This window comes from Dromaius novaehollandiae, chromosome 5, assembly GCF_036370855.1.
Source record: "Dromaius novaehollandiae isolate bDroNov1 chromosome 5, bDroNov1.hap1, whole genome shotgun sequence".
In the NCBI taxonomy this organism is placed as follows: Eukaryota; Metazoa; Chordata; class Aves; order Casuariiformes; family Dromaiidae; genus Dromaius; species Dromaius novaehollandiae.
This window is the reverse complement of record NC_088102.1, coordinates 58,859,679-58,886,494: the sequence shown is the minus strand read 5'-3', so window position 1 is coordinate 58,886,494 and position 26,816 is coordinate 58,859,679. Positions and strand designations below refer to the sequence as shown.

General features: G+C 38.0%; 1 protein-coding gene across 3 annotated transcripts in view; it reads right to left on the bottom strand.

The window, feature by feature from the left end:
• The window catches only part of SPON1 (spondin 1), a 508,261-nt gene that overhangs the window by 133,439 nt on the left and 348,006 nt on the right, over nucleotides 1–26,816 (bottom strand). For all 3 annotated transcript variants that reach the window (XM_064512946.1, XM_064512947.1, XM_026104482.2), the window contains one exon: nucleotides 1,991–2,064. In XM_064512946.1, coding sequence (XP_064369016.1) covers nucleotides 1,991–2,064 — 74 coding nt within the window. The remainder of the gene's footprint in view (nucleotides 1–1,990; nucleotides 2,065–26,816) is intronic.

Here is a 26,816-nt window from a genome sequence, read left to right as displayed (position 1 = left end):
TGTGAACTTCAAAGCCAAAGCTGAACATAATCCAAAAATTTAAATCTAACCCATATCCTCAGTCTAAGTCAAATTACAGTAGCACTGTATTTGTGTAAATTAGTACATGTTCATGAAAAATCAGCCAGGAATTAAAAGTCATTCTGTCATCTGTGCAGAAAGGTTAAGGACTTGAGCACGTTTTCTCTTGTGCGAGTGAAGACAAGAAGTATTACCGAAGCACCTGAAGGCAAGCTACATAAGTTTCTTCTCAGTAGAAAGGGATCATCTACTTCCACCTACTCTGAAAGGACAAACAGGGATTCTGTATTGACCCCAAAGCCTGAGCATATATCACATGTGCCTGAAACAGAAACCTTTTGTTATTAAGACCATGTGCTTCTACGTTTTCCCTCAGTATTTAGTGACTTCAGGACACAGCTCAATATAGAAATCCCCCAAACTGTAAACAGTCCCAATGGCCTTCTCCTTATCTAATGTCATACGCAGACTAGAAGAATAGCGGTGTTGAAGAATGCGAAAGCTGAATTGTTTTGGCTGTTTTTAATGTTTTAAATAGATGAGCGTTAATACTTCAAATGGATTGAGTAGTTAGCAATGGCCAAAGACTCCCTCCCCTATCAGGGCTGACTAGCGCCAACTAACATTCTTCAAATATGACACTAATATTTAAAAACACAGCAAAAGTTAGCAAGTACAATTTTGACATAATTTCCAAATGCAGATATGAATTAAATTTATTCCAAATCCCTAGCTTTTATTTAATAGTCCTACCTTTTTCTCTTTATATTTCAATCCTCTTTCTTTTCAGGAACATGAATCAAACTCACTGTTGTTGTTTACTCTGGTGGCTTTTTACATCATACTGAACACTGAATGGGCAATACTATTTTCCAATAAGTTTAGCATACATTTTTCCATACTTGAAATAGCACAAAATTATGACATATGAGTTTCTTGGCTACAGTAAGAGACTCCACATTTATTAAATACAATTAAATACTTTACTGGCATAAAATCAGTTTATTAAAAATAAAGGATAGCCTGGTAAGTACCTCAAAAAGGAAGCAGCTTTTTTGCAATTCTAAACTTGCAGGGAGAAGGAGGAGGAATTATCCCATAAAAATTAACTCTGCACTTCTGCAGTTATTACTTTTCAAAGAAATTCTAGAAGTCTCTTCCGGAAAGAATTATATTATGTGATGTGAAAGTTAAATCAAAAGTTGACACACATTGCTAGTATCAAGGGAATAGACAGTAGTTATTACATAAAGATTAACAACAGACTGTTCCTCCTGCAAAGATGAAGTATCTGCTAAAGGCAGACAACCAACCCTAATGTTTACAACTGTAGCATACATATATTTACTTATTTATAGAGTAACAAAAGTAATAACATCTGCCAGCATTACAGAAGGTAAGGGTCACTTTTCATATTTCATTCATTTTTTAATACGCTCTGTATTACGAATTGATGGAGGATTTCATAAAGTCCCTGAAGAATTTAGCTACCAAAACTCCCCACAGTTTTCAAAGGGAGTTTGTAGTCCTAAGGTACTTCGTAGAATTCCCCCCAAAATACATATATACTGCCATGACAACCCTGGTTTTAAGAAGCCAGCATGAAAACAACTATAAAACATGCTACAAAAAACAGGAAAAAGATTATCTTAACTTCCTTCATTTAAATGGACTTCCTGGGGAAGAGAAATTCACATATGCAGGAACATAAAGACTAAATGACAATTCTACCCGTTTTTCCTTCCTCGTGTGAATTTTAAAAACCTCTGCTATGCTTAGGTTTAGGCAACGATGGCCTGGAAGCAAAAGGCTTTCACACACAGATCAGGGAAAAAGGTAAAGGATCACATTTAGGGGAAAGCAAGGAAGATCACATGAACAGTATACATGGTAAGGAAGAACACAATTGAGTGGGAGATCCCAAATTTGAAGGCAGATGAGGGCAGAAAGATGCTTTACTTCATCTTACCTTGTTCACAAATTTTTTTGGTGAGGGAACCTTCATCTTGAAAATAAATTATGCGCTTCTGCACAATACTGGCTCTATAAAAAAAAAAGTTTAAAATACAGTTATTCCTTTAAAAAAGAAGCTAATAAATCACAAACTAGTAAAAGGACAGAACTGGACTGCTAAAAATCTAGGTATACTAACCTCTACTGATAATACAAACAGTACTACAGATAGCATAGTATTTCAACTTGCAGTTGAATTTCATTACATTCTGCAAAAACTTGAAATGTTGTTACCTTTAGAGAAGTGATCGCACTTGTATGGCGAGGGTCTGTGCTTTTGAAATGCATTGTTGTCAACTGAATATTGAATATCTGAATTGAATCTTACATTGAAATACTGAAATTGCACTCAATCAAAAAATAGCACAGCTAAAACAAGCACCTATTTGTAGGATATTACTCAGCATTCTGGAGAGATAAATACTTCTGATATAACACAGCAATTCAGTGCAAATGTTATGTAAAACAGAGGTTAGACATAGAACGAGCATAAGCTGAAGTCTTTCAAAGCAATTTAACAATTCCAAAAGACAAGCCACTTTAAAATAAATTAAATCTGAAATATTGATTGAGACTTATGGATCAAACAAAACGCAGGTTTGTAAGATTCTGTTTATCTGGGGATTTTGAATATGAAGATGATACAGGTAAAATCAGAGTTAGTGTGCAATTTTTTTTATTACAGCTACAAATTGTACAACTGAAATTTAGCTTTTACTCTTCCATCTGAAAGACCATGAATTAAATTTTTTATCAAAGATTGCCAAGGCAGGCAAAAAACAAGCCCAAGTTCTTCCTGCAGTCTGGCATCATATCCACTGTATGGTAAATTCCAAAACCAAAAATCTACTGGAAAAATACATAACTGAATAAGACAAGTAAATTCAATCAATTTTGAAGATTTAATTCTTTTTAAATACTCATTTGCATTTGAGATTTTTACTTTTTAAACAACACTGCCCCTTTCACCCTTGAGCACATACTGCCGTTCTTTCAAAAGCCATTTGCTCCACAGAGACAATACCAGTTCCTGGCTTGCTGCTTTAAAAAGGCTCCTAGAGAGCAGGGGGCACATGAGCTGGTTGGTGCTGGCCACTGGGAAGCCATGGGTATTTCTGAAGAGAGAGCATGAAAGCCTTATTTGGTTCTACTCTGCCTTTATTATAACTATATACTGTCATCAAGTACGTATATATCAGTAAATTGGTACAGATATTAAGCATTAAACTATCTACTATCCCATCTAATATCAAACTTTATTTTTCAGAAAATCTGAACAAGTATATTAAAATCACAGTAAAATCTTTTCCTTCAAATACAGAGTGCAAGTAGTTCCCATCTGATGATATGTTGCAATGTTGATTCTCTGCTATTTAGTGCAGTCTGAACTGTATGTGCTGTACAGTCTGGGATTGCAAAGGACTGGAATAGCCCTCAGGGCTCAGGTGACCCCTTGCAGTCCTAATTAAATTTCACTAGCTTTTCAGAACATTTTATAACTATATTAATTTAATTCAAATGTAAATTTCATGCTCTTTCTGTAAGAAAACAGGGAGAATTTAGTTAAATTCAAAGAATGAGAAAAAAACATTTGGATGGAGGAGAGTTCCCTGGGGAGAACATGCTTTGGGAGCTGGTACTCTTTGTTCTTCTATCAAACCTTTGTACCATCACTCATATGCCATTAGCATGAATTTAACACCCCTGCTCTTAACTGTTCTCTATTACACTGAGCAAGACGACTGTCTAATCAAGCCCATAAAACTCTAAACAGCAAGGCCCAGACTCTTCTCTTACCTCAACTTTACAGTCAAATAATTATATTGATCTCCCTAGAGTTACTCCTCAGTTGTACCAGTCCAAGTGAGAAGAAAAATCAGACTGTATATGCTTAAAATTATTAAGTGATGTGAACCTGTCTTTGACAATGTCCCACTCCATCAAATTATCAAAAATAAAACGTAATTCCCTTGTGCTTCCTTTGCCAGAAGACAAGGTCAGAGTTGCATAGAAAGGAATACTTCACTTTATGAAGCACACAGCAGAATAGCTTATTTTTGTAAAACTGTTAAAGCAGGATCATCCTGAAAGCAGTGCAGAAAACTACAGCTTGCCCTCATTCATGATAGGGCTCACATCACGTAAAGGCCAATGTGGTAAATGATAATCCAGGCAACCAACCAAGGCTGTGAAAAAACAGTGCAAAACAGAAAAACTGCATTGCCTTTAACAGAGAGCAAGAGCATGATCTGGCATTGCTTGGTGAAGGGGAGGGAACTCCTGGGCCTCTTTTGTGTGAAGGAGTGTTTACACTAGGGATAAATATAAGCCTGGCACAAATAACAGAAAGCGAATGAAACCTAGAGGTAGTTAAATCTGTCTTATATTAATATAAGAACTGTTGTGGGACAATTTAAATGGTGCCAGAAGACACTGACCAAGTATGTGAGAAGCAGAACGAAAGCTTTCTCAGAAATCTTTTCCAGAGCTCTCAGAAAAAAACGGGGGACGGGGGGGGGGGGGGGGGGGAACAAAAAAACCCAGCAACTAGTAAGAATATGCACCCAACAATAGCTAGCCTGTGACCGCCTCTTAGTTTTTATGGCTCTTGCATTCAAAACCAAGAGTTTAAAGGTTTCTGGATGGTACACTGCAGATGGGAACCTTTCTCTTCACACAGACTCATTAAAACACCTACAATTTTGGATACGCCAGTCATGGTTCTTCTAGCACTATACCACACAACTGGCAAACAAGCACTTGAGATGATTAATAAAATTTAGACTAACGGTCCCCTGAGCTGAAATGTATTCACATCATCACAACTCACATTGTCAAGATAATTTAGTATCTCATACACCAGCCAGTTTAATTTCTTATACACAGCTAGTTACTTGAGCAGGTCCTCAGGGATCAATACTAGGGCCAATAACTTCTTTATTAATGGTCCTGGACGATGGGCTGGAATGCCACCCTCAACAGGTTTGTAGACGATACCAAACTGGGGGAGCAGTTGACATGCTGGAGGGCCAGGCTGTACAGAGAGGCTTTCCCAGGCTTGAGAAACGGGTTGGCAGAAACCCCATAAAAGGTCAAAGGCAAAGTCCTGCGTGTGGGCCGGAACAGCCCTCTTGCAGCAGTACGGGCTGGGGACCCGCTGGTTAGAGAGCAGCTTTGCAGAACAGGGCCTGGGAGCCGCGGTGGACGCGCTGAACAGGTCGGCGACAGGCCCCCGCAGCAAAGGCGGCCAAGAGCAGCCCGAGCTGCAGAGGCTCCTTAGAGCACGGCCAGGACGAGATCCTTCCCCCTCTGTTCAGCACTTGTGAGAGCACATCGGCAGTACTATGGCCCGTTTTGGGCCCCCAGTACAAGAAAGATGTTGACTTACTGGAGCAAGTCCAGTGGAGAGCCATCCAGGTGATTAGGGCAATGGAGAGCCCAACATGTGAAAACAGGCTGAGACAACTGGGTTTGTTCAGTCTAGGAAGAAAAAGCTAAAGGGGGGATCTTATCCCTGTCTTTAACCATGATGGAAAGATACAGGAAAGACAGGGCCAGGCTCTTCTCAAACGTGCACAGTGATAGGATGCAAGGCAACAGACAAGCTGGAAGATGGGAAATGCCAACCAGACATACAGAAAACCTTTTTCATCATGAGGGTGGTCAAGGTGATCAAACATTGAAACAGGTTGCCCAGAGAGGCTGTGCCATCTCCATCCCAGCAGATATTCTAAACTTGATCAGAAAAGTCCCTGAGCAACCTGATGCAACAGCACCTACTTCAAACACGAGTGGACTAAATGAAGGGACTCCAGAGGTCCCTTCAAACTTGAATTACTTTATGATCTATAGATGTATGATCTATATGTATTAAATACCATTTTAAAGGTTTTTTCAAAGCTTAATGTAAAACACACCTACACTAATAAATAAATAAAAGTTTTTAGTAAAGGAGTTCCCAAATCTACGGCTGGCAAAAATACTTTCAGTATTTAACATCGGAAACAGTTATCTTAGAAATAAAACATAGAAAGTTTCTTAAGCCTGAAGTTCGCTTACTCTTTCTGCTGTAGCTATCTCATGCATGTGAAACACCAAGGGAACAGTGTCTTTTCTAACAACAAAATCTTCACAGCTTTCTGAGTCATTGTCTCTTCAGCTGTGTTTGAAATTATGTATGGAGTCAATCATCTTAATGAAGCCAAAAGGAGTTTTGTTACTGATTCTAACTGGAACAGGGTTGGCATCTAACATGGATGCATAAATACTCAAATTAGGCACACAGCATTAGATATATTCATACACAGTATTAAATTGATTTAAAAATATTTAGTTTTGATAATCAGCTTGTCAATTAAAGAATGACCAAAGAATCTGATCAGTGTATTTACCTGCTTTTTATTATTACCACCTTTGTTATTTATTATTCTGACATAATTTTTATTCCTTTGTAATACTTCAGGTTTTGACTACAGAAACTTGCCTTAAGTTTTGAGGCTTATAAAAACAGACTAAAAATTAAATGGCTAATTTTTTACAGAAAAGAAAGCAAGCTTTGAGAATTTACACAAGATACACATCCACTTAGTCTGCATAATTCCTTTCTTGCACTTCTGATCTGCAGTGCTGTCTGAATCTAAAGGGAAGGGGAGATCCAGATGTTTTCCCCCTGTATACCTACAGCTTTAACGGCATTTTTAACTGACTTTTTTCTCTCTATGACTAACAGTGAAACCAACTCATCAAAATGGGAAACAGAAAATCAGCCCTCCCCCCAACACATCACAGTATACTATGAAATAAGATAGAAAAAGAAAAGAAACATGACTTCAAAATCTGTTTGAGTCTCATTACCCTCAAAATGATACTTTGAGATTTGTGTTAAAGCTTTTGCCTCACCATTTTAAAAGAAAGAAAATCATATATGCTACAAGCAAACTCATTTCCCTTTCCATACATCTAGTGGCACCTGTTTTTATTAAAAAACCCTAAAATTGAAAAACCCTAAAAACGTGTATTATTATTTCTGTTTTGTAGTTCTCAGCAAAATGAAGGAATATCAGGCAGCTTCTGTAACATCTGGCTTGGCAATACAACCCAGGGATGCTGACAGGTTGGATACCAGGCGGCTGCAGCCCTCACCCTGTCTTGATTTGGCTGGAGCGTGAGGGGAGGTCTGCCCCAAGGGACCTGCCTGGAAGGAGACGTCCCCTCTCCAGCACACTTGCCTCAATGATTGTGCCATCGTGCTCTGAAAGACTGCACATATATCGCATTTTGGATATTAACAGACCAGAAATGTCATAAGCCATAAAAATTCAGAGCAGCCTTGGGGATGCTCCAAGTCATCCCAGGAACTGAGCACTTTTTTTTCTTTTTTCCACAGAAACAGTTTAGATCATCTTCCTCACGGCTTTTGTCAAATCACAGCATCAACAAAAATACTCTTTTATTTTAAAGTGCCATCTGTGGGTGTAATGATGTGACAAAAGAAGTAAGGAAGAGTATCTTTAAGAATTGTTTCTATGACATTTTTTAAGCTTACATCAAAACCATGAAGTACAATAATGGAGTTACATTTTATTAAAACAGATTTTGCCAGAGCAGGTGAAGGTACGCTGAATTTGAAAGCTCATCCTCTTTTTCCAGTTCTATCAGCTTACAGAGCTAACACCTCCTTAGGAAGCCTGCTTCTCTAATGACACATATGGAGTATGTTTTAAGTATCATACCAGGTCAGAGCTGCCATGAACCAAAGGAGCACTGCGTGTGACGCCCTGGTCGCTACCTGCCCCATCCTGACGGGCAGTTCCATTCCTTCGCTAGGTGACAAGTCACTCTGCCTTCCGATCCTCAGACGTGGAGCATAATCTTTTTACAAAAAAGAACATTTCCATACGCCTTTGCCGTGTTAAATTTCTTGGCTTGGCATTACAACAGTTACAAATGCAGCAATTCCCACTGTGGACAATCTTTCTGTTTTATACACATGGGAAAAGAACTACTGGTGACACTCAGTGATATTGCAAGAGGCTGGGAGTAAAAATTAGTACTTAAAAGCCTGTGGGATGACAAGAGAAAAAAGTGCTTTAGGAAACTTAACGGAAAACTTAAATGTGAATAAAAGGGGGAAAAAAGAGCCTCACCAAGGAAAAAATGAAAATCTCTAGCTAAACCAGAGTTCAACTTTGTCATCAACCATCAAGAGGGGTCAGTACTATTAAAAACTTGCCTAAACTTATTTCTTTCTTGATATCTAACTTTGGTTCCTAACACAGTTTTGTTTGTTTAAGTATGCTAGTAACATGGTTTGGGCCTACCATTCAGACTTGATATTCAGTATTGTAAAGACAGTAATATTAATGTCAAGTTCATCAGCAATCCCATAATTCAGCAGTTACATCTCTGCACATTACGACTGCCTTTTCTCTAACAGATTAGCCAGCTGGAAACGACAAAAGCTGCTCACTTACAATTCAATGGATCCATACACGCCAGAATATTCTTCTTCAGTTTTACTCTTAAATCCATTTCACCCATACTGTCAGAAATTACAACTGAGCAAAACTCCACATCGAGAGCAAAGCAGTCCAAATTTCTCTTATGAATATGTTCCAGCTTCAAAAACCTTCTGGTCATCCTTTATATCATACTCAGTTCTACCATCACACGCATGCACAGCAGCTCACTGACTTCAGGACTGATCTGGCCATCATATATAATACAACAAAAAGCTCTAAGGGGAAAAAAAAGTTATATATGCTGCTATGTTGTATTTGTCCTCAGAAAATCTCTCTGTTCTTTACTTGAATGGTCACAAGGCATAAATATTAAATTTAAAATCTCCAGGAAAAAAACTCATACTGACAGGATCATTTCTGACATATATGCTACACATCTTTTACTTGCAACAAAGAGAAAACAAAGGAAAAATAAAAAGATGAAGGAGTAAGTTTGCTAAGCCTCTTGAGCAAATTTCAGGTTCCTTAACACCCATTGCTATTTATGGGCTATATCCTCACCAGCTATTCTGCTAGCCACAATTTTTTGTGGTAAGTACCATCTCCTTGGATTTCAAGGCTAAACATTATAAATTACACTGTAAAGAAGAGCTAGAAAATATCGGACAGCACTGTTTGGAAGATATATTTACTTCACTATTCTAAGTACTAACTCTGTGTAGTAGACAGAAATCACAGTCTATCAAAGGTGGGAGTATACTTTTTATCAAGCTAGCGAGGCCAGAGCTGCAGTCTAGTTTGATACCACCCGATGGTAACATCCATTGAGCTAACTTGTGATAAGGTCTGATAAGGCAACAATTTCACAGAGAAGGTAGCACTTCTATATTAACTAACAAATCCTAAACTCAAAACCAAAAGAGAAAACATAAAACACAACTTGTCAAGCATGGTTTTATTCCTGCCTAAAAGCTCCACGCAACCTGTGTGACGCTCACCCACCTGAGGAGAGAACACTGATTCCCCTGGATATTCCAGGGAAGCAAGAAAAGAGAGGGGCAACCAGGTCCCTCTTTTCCAAGTGGGTAGCCAACTTCAAGAACTATGCCAGGAAGCAGCAGATGAACTGCACAGAGAAAGGCTATGTTTTAAACCCTCCCACATGTGCTACTCCTCACAAGTCCTCACTTTGAAAATTAACAACTTGTCACTCTTGCACAGCAATCGGCAGAAGGCATATTTATATATTAAAATTATATAAGAACAATATACTAATTATGTCCACCCCCCTTACAGAATACTGATTTAGTTGCATGAATCCAAGTACAAATAATGTATTTGATGCTTTCGAAGACCAGAAAAATCTTCACCTCTTTTCAGTAACAGTACCTGAAAGTTGAAACACCACCACGTGTAACAGAACAAATTAACACTCACTGTAAGTAGGCTAACTTGATTTGATGTTAAAATGTTTGCTATTACTTCTTCTTAAAAGAGGCTGTATTTTTATTAACGTATTTGCCTAAAGAAGTTTCATTTTAGTCCAGGTATAGATAGGACAGATACCTTCAGTACGTGAGGTTAAGCAGGATTCTCCCTAAATGCACTGTAACTGGACCTGGAACCACCAGAATGAAGAGACCTCCTATTTCCTCAGCACAGCTGAGCCAGAGACATCAGCTTTCAGGAATTAACACCTTTAGCAACTGCATCTCCTCTATCTGGTCTTTCCTGAGAGCTTTCACTGACAGCTGGGCCTGCAGCCTGCTGAACATTCAAACAGCTGCTGCCAGGAGACACGGGCTGTTTATGCTCGAAGACATGAGTGCGGGGGAAGGAAAGAAAAGAAAGAACCAATAAAGATAGAAGGGTTGACATCAGCAGCTGAGATCTTTGGTCTTTCCCCATTCCAAATGGGCAGTACATGGGAAGAAGGCGCATTCAGATTGTATTTGGTAACTAGCTGAAAGATCAGTCTGCTCATGAGACAAATGTAATTAGCAAAGATGGTTCAAAATAATCTATGAAATTATTCTACATCATTGGGGAGGTTTTCACCAGGCTCCTCCTTTATGCCTCGTCAAAAATATGCTGCAACGAATCTGTGGCCAAGGACAGTGTTAGAGTGGTGTCTCTGGTTCATGCAGTTGTTCCAGTTGCAAAAATTAGCTGGAGTAAGGATCTATGGCAAGTATTGCTGAAAAACTCCAGTAAATAAATTGTCAGAGAATGAAGTGAGAGGCAACCTGTGCAGCAGGTTTTTTGCTCTCCATGTTTCAGTTCTAAAATGCCAAAAATCAATACATCCTTTTTATGTCTGATGAGCCACCACGCCAGCAGCACTGGCAGCCCTTTTGCTAAAAGATCAAAAGAAAAAGCTGGTCCCAGCAATGTATGAATCCACAAGACCTTCAATACCAGAGGTGTGCTAATCGGCCGATGCTTGGGATGCTTACCAGCTGCTAGGACTATACATAACAGATATTCACAGGTACTGCCCCTCTTGTGATCCAACTGTCTCCTTTAAAGTTAATCCTATCAGGCTTATTGACAGGAAGCTCAGAGTTTCCAATACTTGTACTGTTCTGTAGACATTAATACTAAAGAACCATGGATTAAACCTTAGCAACTTTCAGTAACCTGATCTCTTAACCTATGCCCTAATCAATATGAGAGCAGAATGTCAATGCCCAGTCATTTACAAACAACACCTACACATGGGATTGAGGAAGATTTTGAGGAGTTTTAGTCTAAAATTACAGCACAAATCACCTTCGGTTCACTGATGGAAGTTCCAAGTATACGGATGAAAGCGGTACATAGGGTAACACGTGCCTTCAACCGAACGGGACAACGCAAGGAACACCCCCAAGCAGGGCAGCCCAGCAAAAAGACTACAGGCAGCCCTTGAAATTTTAGGGCAACAAAAGGCTCTGTGGATTGGGCTCTTACCTGATTTGAATTACTGTGTGAAGGGAATATGATATTGGATGTTTGACCGGGTTAAAAGAAGGGAGAGGCTAGGTGACAGAAAGCTAATTTTGAATAAGGATTGGTGGAGAAATGATCTGTAAGTGAGGGAATCACCATGGGAATCAGTTGCGAATTAGGCACCTAAAGGCTCAAAGGGATAAGAATCAGGAATCTGAAGGGGACAATAAGGCAGATTCAGCAACTAAAGCAGCAGCCAGCCTGGGACACATGAAGTGAACAGCAATAGCAATTACCAGAGCACAGCAGAAACAAAAGGACTAAGACAGACGGCAAAAAAAGAATTGCTGAACACATTATAACATGTTACATGAAAACTGGAAAAATACTCTTAGAGTTAGGGAAGTAGCAGGAAAGGACAGAAACAGGGCAAGCTCACAGTCTAGCCATCTCCCCTCACTGCAGCAGTGGGTTGTCTGTCAGATGTGATTACAGAGACATTATATACATTAGTTCCCCACAACAGGCTGGGGTAACAAATATTGCTGGGAAATGACAGACTCCTCAGAATGGGTTGAAGCCTTTCCTATAAAACAACATGCAGCAGAGCAGTGATGGGGAAAAAAGTAGCTTTCAAGAAGCCTTTTGCCTCTGTGGGACTCCTAAAGTCTTCTTGACCCAAATAAAGGTCGTCATTTCATGGGGGCAGTGATTACAACTATGCTTAAAGGATCAAGGATTAAGCAAAAGCTATACAGTCTGCATCACCTGCAATCACCAGGACAAGTAGAGCACATGAACAGAACTATTAAAGCAGGACTGTGAAAAGTAGTAACAGAAAGGACTAGGAAGATAAATTACCCTTAGTATTAGCTGCTTTAGGAAGCAGGCAGGGAGTAGGAACTGGAAGCCAGCAAGTGCAGTTAATTAGATTCTTAACTTCATCAGAAACTCCTAGAGAGGAAGATGCTGTAATGTAACAGAGATGCACCAAGAGAGATTTGAGATACAGAAGAAAATAGAGCAATGGATTAAGCATAGTAAAGACGAGCAGGGGTCCTGCTTCAGATATATGTATGGAAAACAGGTAACTCAGTTATGTATTTGAGATTGATACCCAAGCAGCGCAATTTAAACTTATTCAATAGTTGGTTCATATTTCTAAACCGAAGCACAAAGAAAAACGAATCTCCTGATCTTCAAGACAAAATGCAAGGCTTACGTATCTGATGTTGCTTTTCATAGCTGGCAGTCACTTGCTCCCAACAAACATTCACAGAGAAAAAGAGACAGAGAAATAACACACACTTTGAAAATCAAAAGCATACAGATATCAGAAATGCTGATGGTGAGGGTGTTTTGAAAAGCTAGATGTGCCCTGCAATCTCATGCTACTGCTGATTGTGCGATAATACCCTCCTGAGATTATCCTACCTGACCTTACTTCCATTGAAATCAATTACCAACTTCAATTTCACTTAACTGGAAGAGAATCAGAGCCTTAATTTCTTCTGATGCAAAAGTAGCCTCTGGAAAACTAGTAAATTATAAAGACAACACTTAAAACTATATTCTTGCTGAGCCAAGGTTGTTTTTTCTTTTTTTTAAATAAAGACAATCCATAAAACACATATCCAAGTATATTGAAATTTCTCTCCTTTTCATGAGTTTAACTTTATTTTATTCACCACTCTGAACATTCTTAGCACTTTGGGAGTAGAACTACAGGTGGCGGAAATACAGACTACTACTTTTAAACTAGCAAGAATGAAGAGCTCTCTGTTTTTATTCAGTTTGTTGAAGACAATGCTGGGTCTACGATTTATTCAAGTAAACTAGATAAATACCTGTTTATTAGTATTTATTACCTAAAGCAACGCTGGGGAACAAGAAAATTTCCTTATGAACTGTCAGAAATGATGGTACCTCAAATATATGGCATCATCTCTGCAGTGTGGAGCCTTTTTCTATTTTGTATATGAATTGCTTGTCCCATCACATATTTATGTTAGCAAGCAATTGCAAGGCATTTGCATCAGGAGAAAGTACACCTTTTTTCCCATGTACAGAACCAGTGTATAATCCATCTTCAGAGAAATGTATGGAAAAAAAAACATTATGATAGGCAGTCTCTACAACTTAGATGAGCTGTTGGTACATATTTGGCTTATCACCAGGTGAGGTACACCGCCTGTACAGCAAGCGAGCCAAGGCCAAGCCCATTACCCTCATAATGAGCAGAGCTGGTTCCTTCCCGAGACACAGGCCCCTATGTCCACAAGCCTATCTCCTCTGCAGCAAATGAAAACCAAGAAACTATTAAAGAAATCAAGTGTGTTCTCTGATGCACTGCAAGACTTTAAACTACATTCTGCTGAAGCAGTGAACTGACTGAGCAACAAATCCATTTCTTCAGGAGAGCAGTGCAGAAAGCGTGCAGACTGCCGCTGTTCAGATAGCAAAGATACTTAATGCATATCTAATGAAGCAGAAAAGATTGAAAAAGGAGGTATCTAATTATAACAAGGAAATGAAAGGAATGGTCCACCCAATTGTTGGTTGAATTTTATATTTCAATCCTTTCATAAATCTCTTAAAAAAAATAAAAGTCAGGACAGATAAGTGGAAGGACACTAAGAGTCACTTGAACAGTCAGTTTACACATGGAACAATTCATTTCTAGGTGATTTTTTTCCTTTTATCATTTCTAAAAAATTACAGCAACAGATACAGCTGCCCCTTTAAGGAAACAAATTGAAATTAGTTCTGTAGTGGCTCATATGAACAAAGAATCAAGATAAACATCATGTTCCGATTCTGAGATTCTTATTTAATACCTTACTCTTGGAGTGTTTCCAGTTAATATATTTAAATCCACAAGAGAACTTAAATACTATTCAATACAAGTAAGGATAGTAGAATCTGACACTTTGTTAATTAATTCAGTCATTTGCCTTTCCTACTGAAATACAGCTGTGCTTGAAATTTTAACTATAAAATGTGCTATGCAGAGTTATTCTAGATTTTCATGGCCACGCAGCAAATATTGAACTCAGCATGCTAGAAAAATTCTGCTAATGCAGAAAATCTTATCCATGTTTAACTACATGTTTTTTATACGCCCTGAGAGAAAAACATAAGTCTTTAAATACTTGATCAGATTATATTAGGAAGGTGAAAATGACCAGTAAGACCTGCCATCTTTATGACTAATTTAAATTAGATTTTGTAACATCTAAGAATTGCCAAAGGGCAGTAGGCTTGAGACTATATGCTGCTAATTTAAAATCTCTTTCTTGAGTCTATACCCATTTTCAGCAATGGGGGATCTTGCCAAAATACTATAATTGCACATTTTATTAAACCATCTTAGTCAATGGTCGTATATTGGATCAAGTCCATGGTTACTAAAATTAAGCGAGAACCACAGTGTATTAGTTAGCTTTTTCAATATCTCACTTCCAATGTGACCAATTTGCCCCTCACTTTTGTTGATGTGAAATGAGACTACTATTATACTACAGTGAACAACATGTATGAGTGAGAGATCAGGCCCGCTGATGCCCTAGTTTGAATACAGAAACAAAATCACTTTCTCAGTAATTTTAAGAAAGAGTAAGATATTTTGATCCGTAAGTAAAATATGCATTTTAAAAAGCTAGTATTTTTGTTTTTTAAGGCATACTAACATTAATACCTTCAATTCCTGACATAATAATCACTTCCTTAACATGACTTACCGTGCTTTGAAAAAGCTCAATTTCAGCTCATGTGATTAAAAAAATGATTTAGAACATTCAACAGTCAAAAATATGAAAACACTTCTGAAGTCATCAACAGTGACTGATTTAGGTTTTGAAAGAAAATCAAATTATGACTATCATGATTATTTCTATTCCTTTCCTCTCTTTGTTTCTCCTCAAAAATTGATAATGGCATTGAAGTCAAATTAAACATCTGTTTGTAAAACAAACCAGAGTGCTACTGACAGCTGCTGCAGAATGGCAAATCTTCTACAGCTGTTGGGCTCCTAAATTAACAATGATTTTCATTTACAAACAGCAAACAACAAGAAAATGATGGAGTCTTTTTTTTTTGGCTACTTGAAATACATGAAAATGTAGACCCCACTAGAGACTGAGACAGAAATAAATCAGAGTTTACTCTAATTTATCTCCCCAATTACTCAGAGCAAAATTCAGACAAAAATCAAAGTTCAGTGCCAGACAGTTTAGAGAACCTTCCTCCTTAGATGTCTTAATACTTTGGCTTTTTTCCGCAAGGATATGTAAATACACATAATACATTTTTGAAGATTTATCCTTCTCCAATACAAGTTATTGTAAATAAAAATACTACTGAATAAAAAACATTTTCTTGATTTTTTCAGGTTTATATGGCCCTTTAAGGACTTAAAATATACCAATACATCAAACTAGCCGATTTTCAAAGTGTGATTAAAAATACTTGGTACTAATTTCATCAGAATTAGATGGCATGGATTTTTAGGCTGCAACGTTAAAATGTTTAAAACAAACAGCTTTGCTTTTTCATGTGGTTGGAACTCAGCTGGAATGCACAGAATAGTTTAGAGTTGAGGGAGGTCGTGCGTATTTCAGTACTTGCACTAGTAACTCGAGGAATGGAGAGGGCAAGTTACTGACTGCAGTCAACATCAAGCTAAGTGCAAGTAAGGCTGATTAAAACGCCAAACAGTTCACAAATTTGAGGAATTCTGAAAAAAAACAGTTATTGAATAACGTTAAATACAATGTTCTAGTTTTAGATAAGAATAACTGCACAAAGACAGAGAGGAATAGGCCACTGAGCCAGAAGTATTCAATAGCAGGATGAGGGAATTTTGTGGATGAAAAGTTGAACACAAGTAAATGTTATTCTCCTGTGGAAAAAAACCAGCAGATGCCCCAATGAAAGCACTTTCTCTAAGACCACATGGTGTCATTCCTTTGCCATATGTAAGGCATCCGCAGGGTGATGACGCCCAGTTCTGGGTACTACAGTTCAAGGGTACGGATGATTTGGAGAAAGTTCAGAAGGGACTAATGTGAACAATCAGATACCTAGAAAATTTCTCTAGGGGAAACACGATTGAAGTATCATTGAGTAATCTAGAGAAAAAAAGACTGAAGATGCGGGGTGGAAAGAGGGTAAGATGAGGTAAAGTACAGTCCTGGAGATTAAGGGGTAGCAGAGGAACCATTTTAGCAGAAGAACTGCAATGAGAGGTAAGCGTTGGTATCGGTTCCTCACGGGGCACTCATGCCTCCATCACTAGACGTTCACAACAGCAGTGATGGACAAGTGCCGGCAAGGGGAAACTCGAGCAAAGTTCATCCTGTTGCTAGACAGCAGAAGAATTAGGCATTTCCCTGAAGTTCCTTCCATCAGCATTTTCTACAGCTTCTCTATTTACCTTGAATCTTCAGATCAGAAAGTGGAATTACTAGAAAGCACTACCTGACTTGCTACTTCATATGATTTTTGTAAGTGCATGATTTTAACACGCATTTTAATGAGTAATGAGCAGCCTCACAATATTGCTGAGCATGTAGAAACAGCAAGGAAGTCTGTGTTAGGAAATAAAAATAACAGTTTTGAATCACGCATATGTCTTTGCTAAGTACCAAACATGAATCCATTTGACTTCTGATCAGTTCTGTGTTTCAGTTTGTACTCAATTTCTAATCTTAATGATTAATCTTAATTACAGTATTTCCCCAGAAAGTCTCTATAAAATGCAACGACAATCAAAAAGAGAACTGACATCAGAATCTTTTCGTAAAGAATGCTGTACTTTCCTTCAATTCCACCGCACTTTATAGGCCAGAATAATTTTTTAAGAACAGCTTCTATTATACAAGTATTTGTGCTAAATAATATCCATATGGAGTCATGAGAGTAATTGCGTATGTTGTTCCCATTTTTCACAAAATGTGCCATAGCGCTGAATTTTTTAATATGAAATCCTCACACATGCATTTTCAAGGTACGGTCTGAAGCAGTTAAAAATACTATTGTCCATAATGTTATAATTGCCCTACCACTAGAGGAAGGCCCCCCACCTCTCGCTGCCCGTCGCAGTCACTGCGGGGAGCGAGCTGCCAGCCCGGCCCTGCCTCCCTTCCGCTCCCTGCCCACGGCCGGGCTCTGCCGACCTCTCTCGGCGTAAAGACCAAGAGATGCTGGGAAAAGCGGGCCGGGCCCCTTTGCTGTAATGCGTTCGCCCCAAATCCAGCTTGATTTGACTGCAAGCATCCCCATTAGCTGGAGATATTAATATCTTCCCTCAAACAGGGGACAGATAGATAAATTACACACCCAAACCAGCATCCACAGAGCTCTGGCTGCAAGAGGCCCATCGGCTTTTGCGCTCCAGTCAAAAGCAGCATCCTTCAGACAACCTTTACTCCTTTCCTCTTCCTAATGGCAAGAGGAAACACCTTCCCCACGAATACTCAAACGCAGTGACCCCAGCTCCCATTCCCTTGAATGATTAGCACCATGGATAGACAAATTAACGGTCACCATCTTACAGGCATTACAGAAAATCAGGGCATAAGCTCTATCCGCAAGCGTGTGCCGCATTACGAAAACAGCCGTAGAAATACATACAAATTTACACATGGGACAATTTTATAAATAATTTCTACCTATATAAGACAACTGCTGGCAAATATTCCAGTTTGGTCCTATATGAAAGGGTTTTTTTTTAATTTTAAAGTGCATTTTGTAATATATTTACAGAAATACAAAGTGAAAAAGTACATCAGAAAATTAACTTAAGTAAGACTGAAATGCACATTGGTGCCTTATCAAAATAGAATACACTGGCTAGTCTGAAACCAACATTAAGAGTTCATTTCATGCAAAAATTTTATATTCAATATTTTCATTTCACTCTCTCTACTGCTTTGCACTCAATGAGTAAACCCATCTTTCAGTAGCAAAACTGTTGAACTACTGCTTTGCACCAGTATACCATTATAAACAGTGTATGAATGAATCTAGTTAGATTTTGATTAGTACATTAATTTTTCTGTAAAAAAGATAATTTATAAAAGCACAAAACTACAAGAAAGTCTATTCACAACAAGTACTTTCAAAATATTGTGATGCATTGTGAAACAAAACAAACAATATTAAATCTGTGAGAAAGTGTAATGGTTTAGATTTTTGTTTTAAATGTAAATGTGTTTAGTCAGTAGATCCAGAGGGAAGCTACTGTATATATTAAAATGCAAATATACATTTTTACAATCTTATATTAGAGCTGCTATAAATACAGAAGCTATTTAGAAGTACAAGAGATTATTCTTCTTTTCTAATACTATTACATTCTCTGTGGGTATTTTGCCTAAAGAAGGAAATATAGGGCTGCAAGTTGCAGTTACATTGCAGGTATAAAATTTTTGTCTGGTTTGATTTACAAAAAAGTAGTAAGTGGACCAAGAAAACAACATCTAACTTCTTTTTAAGTAATTAGAATAATAAGATACTATCATATGATCTTTTTTGTCTGTATGCCTTGCACTGTTTTACAAATATCGTGGGCCCTAGTTTGCACTTGAGAACATTATGGCACTGAAAAATGAGTTCAGCTGTACAGGATAACCCAGTGTGAAAGATAGGAATGAACCAAATCTGTCCATTTCCAATCTATGTCCCTATCCATTTAAGACTGTGCACGTTTACATTACACTGACTCCTAAAAGCAAAGAAAGGGGAAAAATAAAACAGCAGGTCAAGAGAACTGTGTATGAAAATTAGTAAGTTTCCTCTATATTAAAGTGGTAATTGCTCTAAGAAATGCTACTATGTATAGAGATATCTTAGATTGATATCATAATTGTGTGGAAATACATGGAGAGACTACATAAAATATTTTAAGCCACACAAAGGACTATTAAGCTATACTGGTAGAACCTGTAAGCAAAAATGACGTTCCTAAGTTAAAGTTGTCAAGTATTGTAGTTAACTGGAAGACATAGTTTAAAAAACAAAAATAAAAACTGTATAGTACATGAAATCTGGTCAGTTCTCTACATGCAAAAGACTTATTAATTCTACTGGGAGATTCAATATAGCTATTTATGAGGACCATTATCTTCTGTTGTCCCATGAACAGCATGTAATTATTGCTGAGACCTTTCACTAGGCAAGGAAAGTATAAGGCTGTGCCCTGGTTTCCCTTGGCCACTGTATTTCTTCATAACAGAAAGCTTTTCAAAATGCTTTATAACTGTGCTCAAGCACTCCAATATTTTCTAAAAGTTTTGTATTTTTATTTAAAGTATTGTAATAAGCAGTCAGGATAAACAGTGGGCACATAAGTATCTGGATAATCACGTGGGAAGATTGAACAGGTAAGTGGGAAAGACTGCACTACTATTTAATATCCAATCCGAACAAGCTGAAGTTACTTTTTGGGTTTTTTACACTTTGAATGTTTGGAAGGAACAAATTTGTTTGACTTGCTTTCATGACAGAGAATCATAGTATCAACATTTTTAATATGAGGGAGTAATTCTGAAATACATTTAATTCTGACCATTTCAGCTTGACATTTCTGATAAAGACTTATTGTGCTGGTCAGGTATTAATTCATGTACAACAGAGCTGCTCTTGTGCCTTATGGGTTTTGTCTCATGCTCCATTTCTCCCCCAAGAACTACCTGGTTGGATCTAATACTGAGTTTTGAGTGTAGAGAAGAGATTTCTCTACACAAGACACATCAAGACAGTTTCAGCATGTATATGTATTTATGAACTCAAACCAAGGCGGTTTTTTTGTGGCATTTGGTTCCTTTGCCTTTGGTTCCTCTTTTACACTTTTTGACATCACATCTCAATATAGTGTTTACTCAGAGTGAGATGTCAAGCAACCTGAATATTATGCTTGAAGTTACAAGAAATCAAGAAGCTCATGTTCAAAAAGCTCTAGCTTAAGTTCATTCACCTTCAGTGATTTAGAGGCTCGAGAGTAAAAGGATTACCAGAATACATGGAAGCCTGAAAACTGAGTATTATATCCAAAGCGCAGACCCATGCACTAGCACTGAAGTCGTTCTTGGAGCTATGATAGCTTTGGTACAATGGCACAGCCACCTGTGAGATTTTTTCAATACATACACTGATGTACCAAGTTGATCATAGTTTTTATCTGGAAGACTGTGAAGACTCTCTAAAATTCCTCAACTCTGTCATTACTATACACAATCAAAAACCAATGTAACTTAAATCAAGAAGATTACATATGCAAATAAAACAAAAAATTCACACTTTTCCTCATCAAGGATAAAACATTTCCCTAGACATAGATCAAGAAAATTTTCCCAGACATAAACAGCAGAGAGATTATGACAAATGCAGTGGATTTCTATGAGGAGTAACAGTACTGACAATATTTACAGACACTAGATTTTAATTTGCCAGTTGTTTAAGCATCATATGTATAGCAGAAATAAATAACTCGTAAGTAAGAACAGCTGAATAAAAGAACAGTGGCACAACAGATTTGTTACTATTAAAACTATGCTCTCTACAACACAAAAGGTATTCGTATATGGGTTTAAAATCACTGTGTTTCAAACCCAGCTACTGGCTAGGACTCCAGCATGGTGCCATCTATCTGATCTAAATGCTATCTATGAGTGTCTGAATGTCTAAGTTAACAATAATAAGAATTAATTAGTTACAGCATTTGTCACCATTATAACATTGATTTAAAAATGCTAATAAAGTATTCCGAATCACTGGCCAGCACCACAGCTGCTCGGGTTTATTAACCAGCTTGTATTCAGGTCGCTGTCACACAACAGGAGCTCTGCTGCAAGCCTGAATCACAGATGCTAAACGTACCACACAAGTCACGTTCGCTGCCGAAGAGCCCAACCATTCCCTGAACCAACTGGAGCACCGCGGCTTCTTTCCTAAATGGCACACTGAATATAACTCATCTGCTGGTGCCCAGTATTTACCACGTTAACAATTAATGTAGTAAATTAGACTCAGTGAAAGTCACCAAATGCTAAAGAAGGAAAAGACAATTACCATCTAGCAATGCTTGACTCTTCATGAGAGCTACAACTGACAGATTTAATCAACTTAGATATTAACAAGATTTTCCCTACCATAAAATTTTAATATGTAGCAAGTTAAGAAGATTTACAAGTTTCTTCATTCTTCTTTTATATTACAGACTTCTAAAAGTACTTGCAGAAAACTACTTTGTTCTGTAATTTCCATCAATTACTTGGATCAGACCCTCACCTACCTGTTCAGAGGTGTGACAGTACCACACTGAACTAAGACACCATCTTGAGCGATTCAGCTGGCTTTTCACATCTAGAAATCTGTGGCTAATAGTGCTTTAAAATGGGTTATTCTCCACCATAGCTAAGAAAATCATAATACATATTTATTCTCTTTTTAGTCAATGGTGTATATCACTGATTAAAATGCATGCAACAGTGAGATTTAAGACTTCCCTTGTTAAACCAGGTAAATCTCCATTAGCTTTTTTTGTTGCAGAAGTAAGTATAATTTTGATGCCTGAGAATGCTCTATCTTCTCTCATTCAAGTTCAAAGAAGTGAAAATCTTACTCTGAAAAAACTACAACATTAAGCTATAACGAGAGGAAAAGTCTTCATAAAGGACTGATTTTGTGGAGGAAAATCTCTGAATATTAGTTGCAAGACATTTAAATCAAAAAATACACACATGCGCTGTTCTACTTCTGCTGAAAGACTAAACTAAGCAAGACAAGTCTATATGTGGGGGGAAAAAAAGGAAATTCTTCAGACTCATTTATACAAAAAAATAAAAGCAGATTAGCCAAGTCAGGGTTCAATCCCCTGCAAACTTGTCTGCTTCCATACAAAGATATAAATACTATAAAAATCGTGTTTTCTGACTGATGTGGCCATCGTTACCTCCTAAAGATCCATCCAATTTGGATTTACTTTTACATAAAGAGATAAAGGATTTCGAGACTAGGCTCCTAGGCCCCAAGCAGTTCTCGGTAACAGTGGGTGGATGAGATTAGATCTAGGCTGACCACTGCCCAATTGCCTGTTATAAGATGATTAGTTTTTATATAAATCTCACATAGAAAAATGATAAGTATCTCTCAGTAAAGTTTTAATGCTGTGTTTTTAAAAGATTCTATAAATTAAAAGTATTCTGAAGAACCCCAAAATACAGTGATTAAGGTTTAGAACATAAATATTTATCGGAAGATGAAGGAAGTGACCTGCTACGCCCATATTACTGTAAGACACCCCCACTTCCACTCAAACACAGGAAACAAGGGAAAGTAAATGGGGATAGAAAGAAGAAATGTTGTGTCACGGACAAGAGGAGAAGCAGATCGCCCGCAGCATGGCAGCTCAGGATGGTGCAAATGGACATCTCTAACCACAGAAGCAAGGAAGATGCTGTAAGCACTTTCGTCATCATGCCAGCTTTTGGGTAGCTTCTGAAGCTAGCACTGATGCTGGGGCAGCTAAAAGGATTTTTATTGCTAAGAAAGATCTTAGTGCATTCTGTTGATTCACCTTCCCTTAATAACTTTGTTCCACAGAGCAACACTTTGTACCCAAGTTGTGAGGAGGCTGACTGCACAATCTGACAGCCAATGATGCAATTTCATTCCCACTAGATGATGCTTAAAATTGAGGTGCTTAAAATCATCTTGCAGTTTCTGAGGGCATCCAAAAAGTGATACAATATTTCTCCCTTGATCTGCATAAATCAGTTTAGGAGCTGACTGTGTTGGAGCCTGTGTACCTTCCTGCAATCAGATTTAGCCACCTAGGGCTCCTAGCATACGTTAGGCAAGTGGAAAGAGGGCCTTGTAACCTGAGGGTCTCCCAAACGGTCTCCCAAACGGTTTGCAATATTTAAGTACAAAGGTCTTCTGTCTTGTGCCTTCAGCAAGACTGAAGTGTAGGCTTCTGCTTGGCCAAAGAGAGGCTCAGCCAGCATTGTTTGTATCCCCAAAATACATTCAATAAACTGGCAGTTACACATTTCAAAAAAGAGTCTGGAAAGAGTCAAACCTTTAGGCTATTTCATTGTAATCACTGACAGGGAATGAAGAGAGAGGATGAATTGCTCCTAACTAAGTAATTATTGTGTGACATCGTCCTAATTCGTCTTTTTTTCCTTTTTGAGGGGGAGGACAATTCTCAGGTTTAACATGGAAAGCCGTTTCTTAGAGAGCAAAGCAGTGTTCATAGGAGGTCAAATTCAAATGAATGTTAAATCTTCTAAACTTTATATTTTGCAGTCACCCAGAAAGCTGGCATTACACATACATTTGCTCATGCCAACAGACATCAGCATTCCTTGCTGAAACTCAGAACTACAAATTACTATTTTCCTGTGTCATTTTATGCTTTTCACAGCCAAACTGATCATGTGCGCTGTGCCTAGAAAGCCTTAAGATGACTTCTGGTCAAGTGCAGTCTACCGAGCATTTCTATCAAAGGTATCAAACTTCACTAACCAAGAAAAAAATCCCCCAAAACTAAAGCACTAGTCCAAAAAAACTTCCTGGCAGCCTCTATACTTTCTGTGAATTTATATAAGTTAAATAAGTACAACATTTGGCACACAGAACAGTAGTAATTTTTTAAAGCTACATTTAACTTGTGACCATATTTAACTTTTCTATACATTGAAGTCAAGACACTGGAAGGTTGTGAAAAGGAAGAATTTTACCCTTATGATTCAGAACAGGGTCCAAAACAGTCATTCTATTCTGGAAATTCTAACAGCAAGTGCTCAGAGAGTCTCCAACAACTGAAACAGATACGGATTGCTAATAAAAATTATTTGCACACCATCACATACACAGAAAATAAAAACACGGAGGGCTTTTGTTTCCTTTAAAGTGCAGGGTTTCAGAATTTTCCCATGATGGGTTTGGACATAACTATTTATAGCTGCTTTTGAAGTGCTGTTTTTATTATATTTTTGAAGCTCTCACAAATAGCAGAATAACCGTGCAAGCTGTGTCCAGCATTTGTATGCCATTCTGCAGGAGGTGACCATAAATAAGGTTTATAGAAAAGGTTTACTGTAAACCCTGTAATTCAGATACAGTCAAAGCTTTACATTCGAAAGGAAAAACATAAATGTTCTTAACACCAAAAAACACATCAGTGATTGCTATGTTTGGTGCAGCAGAGGACTGCGCAGAATGCCACATGATGAGGCTGATTCATAGCTTCAGCAAACCATAATAACAATGACTGTTTCATTCTTCAAATTGCCATCAGGAATAGAGCAGTCACTTTCCCTCTGAGGTCAATAAACAAACCATTAGGCACAAATCTATATTTTTCAGTTAATTTTTACTGGAAAGTACCTAACAGTCATCGTCTTTCATTTTTACCAAAACGTATGCATCCAAGATAACTGCATGCCCTATAAAGCGGTGCTCACAACACCAATTTTTTCCCCTTTTTCCATGAACTTCAATTTCTAAGATGTCCTTTTAGCTGCCCAAATGCATTATGGGAACTGGTGCCAGTCAAGTAATCTAACTCTTTATTTTGGCACGTCATCATTTTGTTGGCACTGTTTATGTTCATGCAACAGCCTGAGAAGTTCACATGCTGCTGATTTAATCTGTATATTCTTTAAGGCAGCGACAATTTCATACTTCTGCATGTATGACACTGTGATTGCTGTTCTGACTGTGTTAACTTATTGAGGATCTCCTCAGCTTCCTGCAGTAGTGTGAAGTATGGTGTGAAAATGAATGAGAGCTGACCAACCAGTACGACTTGACCCGGCAGAGAGGAGAGAAGGAAGCATTTATCACAGTTTCAATAGTTAGTAGTACTTTCTACTACATGCCTTTGCAGAAAAAAGTCCAGGCAGAACCACTATTAGCCACAGATGTTTAAGTTTCAATGAGTCTTGGTTCTTTTTTTTGGTAATGACAATTATAGTTAAGACAGTAATGAAAAAATCCACTAAACTTCTGTTGTTGCATACCATTACTGGATTAAAGTTTAATTTTCTTAAAGCCACTTTACTACTGGTGGATTTTCTGTTTAAAAGGGTGCATAAAACATCACCACCTTATTTCTTTACGATAATGAAGTAATAAGCAGCTCAAGCAATAATACATTACACAACTAAGAGTGAGACACTCCTGAGGACAAAGGGAAATAGCCTTGATATTCACAACAACTCAACACTGAAGGATCTTCTTGATTGCTGAAGGAACTCTTTCAAAAATTTCAATATATAACCTTTAACACATAACCTGTCTGGCCATGTGGCATGCAGATTTTTTTTTACAGCTGGGCATCTACTTGTCTGCCTTGAACAAAATGGCCTGTAGGTGGATTCTTGGACTGCTTCAGCACACATTAAAATGAATTATCTTAAATCAAATTATTTTGCTGATACCAAGTGGCAGCAATGAGAAACGGTCTGCCAAAGATTTGAGACCATTTCACAGCCAGCGTCAGAGCTGAGACTCAATCACTCTCGCAGATGTGGAGGAGGTGAGGGTTTGCTCCTGCTGCCAAGGAGCAAAGGGAGAAGGAAGAGAAGCATAGAGTGAGAGGAAAGCACCCGCAGAGCGGTTTGCGAGCTGCACCTTTGCAGTCTGTTCAGAAATCAGTTGCGATTTTAACATTACATTCTCCTGAACTGGACTGAACTACCTGCAGCACAACCTTTGTGACAGTCTCTCTTTAAAAGCCTGGAGTGGTTCGGTATCTCTAAAGGTATTCCCAAGACTGAAAAGCCTCTTTGAAATTCTCCAGTCTACTGCAGGGCACATCTTGGCAATTGCAAATGCTTATCTCTGACATAAATTCAAAGCAAGCAAAGAAATCCCAGTTGTTCATGGGTATTTGACCAATCTGTCCTATTAAATATGACAAGCAAAATCTTAAGATATGGGACAATGTTTCGCTGGCAGGAACAGATCCTCTTGCACTTTCTTCTGACACTCTTCATAGTAAGAATTGCCTTAAGGAATCTACAGACAAGCGAGTGGCCCTATAGCACAAGGCACCTACGTAATTTGTTGTCTTTGTCTACTGTTCAAACAGCACGAGTACACATGCAGCAGACTGTAGAAACAATGAGAAAACATCAGTAGAGTTCACCAGCTCTAAATAATGAAAGCAGGCACCTCTAAACAGAGGCATCTGTTTTTACTGATGAAGGTCCATTTAGAAAATCCTTACTCTACAGAATGTCTCTACCATTTCTCTCAACTAAAATCATGTTTTTTTACTCAACTCTCAACCAGATGGGTGCAATTTTGATCCCCAAATTTCTTAAGTTCTAGATTTTCAGGGGAAATGAATGCCTTGAGACCCTAACAAGTTCACTT